Source organism: Monoraphidium neglectum (genome assembly GCF_000611645.1).
Source record: "Monoraphidium neglectum strain SAG 48.87 unplaced genomic scaffold scaffold00223, whole genome shotgun sequence".
NCBI classification, from domain to species: Eukaryota; Viridiplantae; Chlorophyta; class Chlorophyceae; order Sphaeropleales; family Selenastraceae; genus Monoraphidium; species Monoraphidium neglectum.
This window is the reverse complement of record NW_014013405.1, coordinates 1-4,740: the sequence shown is the minus strand read 5'-3', so window position 1 is coordinate 4,740 and position 4,740 is coordinate 1. Positions and strand designations below refer to the sequence as shown.

Sequence of the window (4,740 nt, the reverse complement as noted above, 5' to 3'; positions counted from 1 at the left end):
CGCCGACGCAGACCGCCGCAAGCGTGATCGCGACGCAGGCAGGAGCGCGATGCGCTCCTGCCTGGACGGGAACAAGTGCGAGCGCGGCGAGTGCGTCGGCGGCATGTGTGTGCCCTGCGGCGGCCCCAACCAGCCGTGCTGCGCCAGCAACACGTGCCGCCAGTTTGACAGTGATGCCATGACGTGCCAGTTTGATGACAACCTCGAGACCCACGCATGCTCCAAGGCTCCCCAGTGAGGTGACCCCTCACCAAGGGTGGCGCTGTGCGAGGCCTGCTGCTGGTTATCCTCTGTTGTGCAGGCGTGCTGCCTGCCACGTGCACACCTGGGCACTTGATGATCGACACTCATATGTGGGACACATATCTAATATTCAAGTAAATAGGCGCGGCTTGAACTCTGAATGCGACTTGGACTCTGCATCGATACTGTAAGGGACCTCAAGCCCGCAATATTGATGAGCATTTGCAGCACACATACTCCGCAGGCTGGTGGGCGGGCTTCGCACTGCTTTGGAGTTAACACATTGCCAGAGTGTGCAGCTGCACGCAATTAAACAGGACGGCATGCCAGCTGCTGTGTGTCTGCGGCCGCTCGTATGGCCCTGTAGCAGGCGCACCGTCCTTGATGAAGGGGGTGCTGCTGTGGTCCCACCTGGTGGTTAAGTTTAGGGTTTACACACACAAAACGCATTCTATGTGATAGACACAAATGAGTGCAGCACAGAACAAGTGGCAGGGGTGACCGTCCAAGCAGCCAAGGGCTCTCTGCTGGTGCCTGACGGCAGCTGTGGCGCATGGGCGGAGAGAAAAGCTTGATGCACCACAGATATGTGGGAGTTTTCGTGAGCACTGCGCTGCGCAGGGGAGATGCAACAGCACATACTCTCAACGCGCTGGTAAAGTTGAATATCCCAAAAGCGCCCAGGTGGGCGCTTGAGGGTGTTGACGGCAGGACGCTTGATAGCGCCGCACGGCGGCGTATGCATGGCGAACGTGTACGCATGGCCATTCAGGGCGCCAGCCTGGTGAGTTGGGATCGCAAGGCGGTGCCAGGTGCATTTCGACGGCGCTTAAGCGCCGTCAAAATGCAAGCTTGTGCGCGCCGTTCGCTCGTTATTACTCCTTATTGTGCCCGCGGTATATTTATTGGGGTTGTTGACTCAGAACCAAAGTCAAGTGGTTGTGAGGGCACGAGCCACAAGCTTATTTGATGATGTTGACATCCCGCGTTGATCCAAACCATGGTGGTTGTGGATCGCGTGCTGTTGTGCGCCCTCCACCCCTGCAAAACAATGCAATTAGGTGTTGCGAGCTGGCGCTCACCACCCCCGAAAAGAATCCCCACCTCCCGCACCAGCTCGCGTCGCAGCCGCCGTGCAGGGCGGCCGGGCCACGCACCATTCGCCAGCCACGGCGTGCGCACGTCCCCCCTTTTCAACGCCCTCCGGCTGCCCCACGCGTGGGCGTTTCAAAGCCTGCTGCACTCAAGGGCCACCATGCCCTACCCAGACGGCTGCTCGCTTCACCATGGCCACCGCGCCAACTCAGCAGGTCGCCGGCCCCGCTTGACAGCCGCCTGCCATGGGGCCTTTGAGACGCCATACCGGCCCTGCCGCGGCCCCCTCATTCTGACGACCCCAGTTAAGCATGCTCGTAGCCGCCCAGGGCCGCCATTGCCTCCCTCTTGTATGCAGGCGTGAACAGGGCCTGCCTGTGCTGCAGAATGTAGCGGCTCATGCGGAACTGGTCGAGGCCAAACTGGCGGAACAGGCGGCCCAGGGCGTGGCGCTGCTTCTTGACCTGTGTGTGTGTGTGTGTGTGTGTGTGTGTGTGTGTGTGTGTGTGTGCGAGAGTGTGTGTGTGCGAGTGCTCGCACGTGTGTGTGCACGCGCTGAGAAAGGGCAGGCGTCTCAAGATGCTGAAGTTCAGCATCATATAGAATTTTGTGAACGCAAGGCAGTCAGCGGGCGCGAGGCAGCAATGCTGCGGGGGGGAGGGGGCACCACCCCTTTGCCGCCCGCGCTTCCGCAGCCCACGCGCACACCCCTCGTGTCCGCCGCCGTGCAGAAGCACACCCTCACCCTGGCCCCCCCTTGCACAGGACCTGCACGCAGTGCTTGAGCCCAACCGATCGGCCGTCAACAACCCAACCAGTCCCAACCTACACATATTCTCCTACCAAGAATAGGCAATAACCCCTGGCTCACCTCAGGATCGTGGATGCGCTTCTTGAGCTCAGGCAGGTCCACCTCTGGTGGCTTCAGCAGCTTGGGGATCTGTGATGGCGGTGTTGATGCAACGACAACATATTTCGCAGGGTCCTGGGACCTTGAATCTGGGGTTCATGCTTGGAGAGGTGATGATGTGGTAGGCCCCGAGAGGCGCAGCGTGTGCAGAGCGCAGCCGCAGAAGCAAACACCCGCGGCGCGAGCTCGAGGGCTCGAGCTTGAGGGCTCGCGTGAGCCCGCTCAGCGGTAGGTGGTGCCCCCTGCGCCCCTCACGCGCACCTGCAGCGTGGGCAGGTACCCCAGTGCCTCCAGCTGGGCGTACGCGATCATCTCAGCATCCTTGGGGGCCACCAGCCGCCCGAACATCGGCGGCTGGGGCCCCACCAGGCCGTGGCTGCTTCCATCCGCCCCTGAGGACGGAGGGGAGAGCACGTGTCGCGACTGTCAGGGTCGGAGCCCGAGACAAAGAGATTGAGACCGGCGGCGGCGTCCGGAAGCCTCTGCAGCCATCAGGGGCCCAGGGCAGCTGCCTGCACCTTAGCTTGGGACTATCTTGATCGCAGGCAGCGGCTGGCAGCGGGAGGCGCATGCGCTGCCCCTGCTCGTCACACCTCCTCACAGCTCCAAGCCTAGCGGAGTTTGGGCTTTGCAGCAGCCGTGCCAGCCACGCAATCAGACATGGCGAGCCCTCCTGCGCATGCTGTTCCTCCCAACAAAACCAGTTCCTAGGCTCACGGGCTGAGGGCAGAAACAGGGCCGCGCCCGTACACGTGCACATGCGCGCGCCCCGCACCTGAGTTGGGGTTTGACAGGAGCTCTGCGCAGCCGCCCACGTTGGTGCACACGACACACTTGCCGGTGAGGCCGGCCTCTATGACTGACACGGGCAGGCCCTCGCTGATGGAGGTCTGGATGTACAGCCACGTGGCCGACAGCACCTAAGGGGGAGGGCGATTTGCATCAAATTAAAGTTGGGCAGCAGTCGCTTCGTATGGACAGCTTGACTGGCACGCTGAATTTTGATTGGATGGAGGTTGGGTATCTCACTGGCCGCCCAAGACATAAAGATGCAGCAGGCATTGGCACTTGCGTGCGATGAGATATTGCTGTCAAGAATGGGGGAAATACTACCAACACACAGGGCAGACTAAGTAATCAAGCATCTGCAGTACGATTGCGCATTGGCAGAGTGTGTTTGACAAGCACGCTTGAACTATGTGAGCTCCGCCTGCTTGCGCCCCTCAGTCTCTCCTCTGAGGTTTCACGCGCCCCCTGCGCGCCCCCACCAGGCCATAAGTGAACACCATGCGCCGCGCCCTAGCCAACACCCCCCAATCCCACCTTGATGGGTGCACCCAGGCCCCTGAGGTTGACGTTGTCCTCCAGCTTCAGCTGCTTGATCAGCTTGTGGCACCCGGTGACGTAGTCGCGGTCAAAGTCCAGGCTGCCGTACACTGTGCACCATTTTGGAGTGTTGCGATACATCACACGTCAGAAAAGACGATAATACATGCACAATGGATTATGGTTCGTTCTTTTTGCCTTGAGGTGGGTATTAGGGGCTCAACACAGGCGCACACGTAGCTTGGCGGGCGGGGCCAGCAGGAGTGCTTCTCGAACAACCGCTTTCGATGATGCCTGGTGACGTCATGGCGGCTGCAGCGTGACACCCGGTGATGTCATCGCGACTCACCCTCAAGGGCATACTCCTTGACGCCGTAGTCATGCACGATGATGGCGGCCGCCCTGATGGCGCTCATGATGTCCTTCAGCGCGTACACGTGGCTGAGCATCGACGCCGTCGGCCGCGGCGCCTCGTCGTCCTGGCGGGGCGGCAGGAGGAAGGCAGCAGTGCGGGCGGGTGTCGATCAGGGGGGCTGGGGTTCAATAGAAGCGGCCACCCTCACATAGCAAAGAGTGGCGGGGGCGCTTCTCCTCTGTGCAGCTTGCTCCTGGCTTTCAGGGACGGGTTTTATCAAACCTCATATAACAGAGACTCCAAAAAATGGAAAAAAAACAGTGGGTCAATAGCGGTTGCGCAGCTATGCGGCCGGCGTGAGACTGTCCAAGGACCTGCAGGCAGGGGTAGTGCTCTATCTCCAGCGCGTTGAGCAGCGGCATGAGCCTGTTGGGGTCCGTCCCCAGCCACAGCTCCCAGGAGGTGTTGAAGGTCGCATTGCAGGGCACCACCAGGTCTGACAGCCGGTAGAGCGCCTGAAGTTTGCGGTTGCGGAGCAAGCGTTTTGTGCGTAGGGTAAGTACGGGCAATCAGAGGTGTTGCACGCGTGCCAGTTTCAATTTTGGACCGTGGCTTGCAATGTTGCTTGCGCCTGACCCCGCCTTGATAAAAAGGGAATGACCATTGCCAGCAGACCGAGCAGCTCACACACGCTCACCAACACCCCACCCCCCCCAAACACACACGCACGCACGCACGCACGCACGCACACACGCACACGCGCGCACACACACACACACACACACACACACACACACACACACACACACAC

At 60.6% G+C, this 4,740-nt stretch overlaps 1 protein-coding gene across 1 annotated transcript; it reads right to left on the bottom strand.

The window, feature by feature from the left end:
• Positions 1-1,643: 1,643 nt before the first annotated feature.
• Positions 1,644-4,593, bottom strand: MNEG_2058 (hypothetical protein; the record flags this gene model as incomplete). The annotated part of the gene is made up of 8 exons (XM_014049459.1): positions 1,644-1,802; positions 2,210-2,278; positions 2,510-2,640; positions 3,024-3,168; positions 3,572-3,684; positions 3,924-4,053; positions 4,304-4,444; positions 4,591-4,593. The coding sequence occupies 8 exons, from the start codon at positions 4,591-4,593 to the stop codon at positions 1,644-1,646; spliced, it is 891 nt and encodes a 296-aa protein (XP_013904913.1).
• Positions 4,594-4,740: the final 147 nt, after the last annotated feature.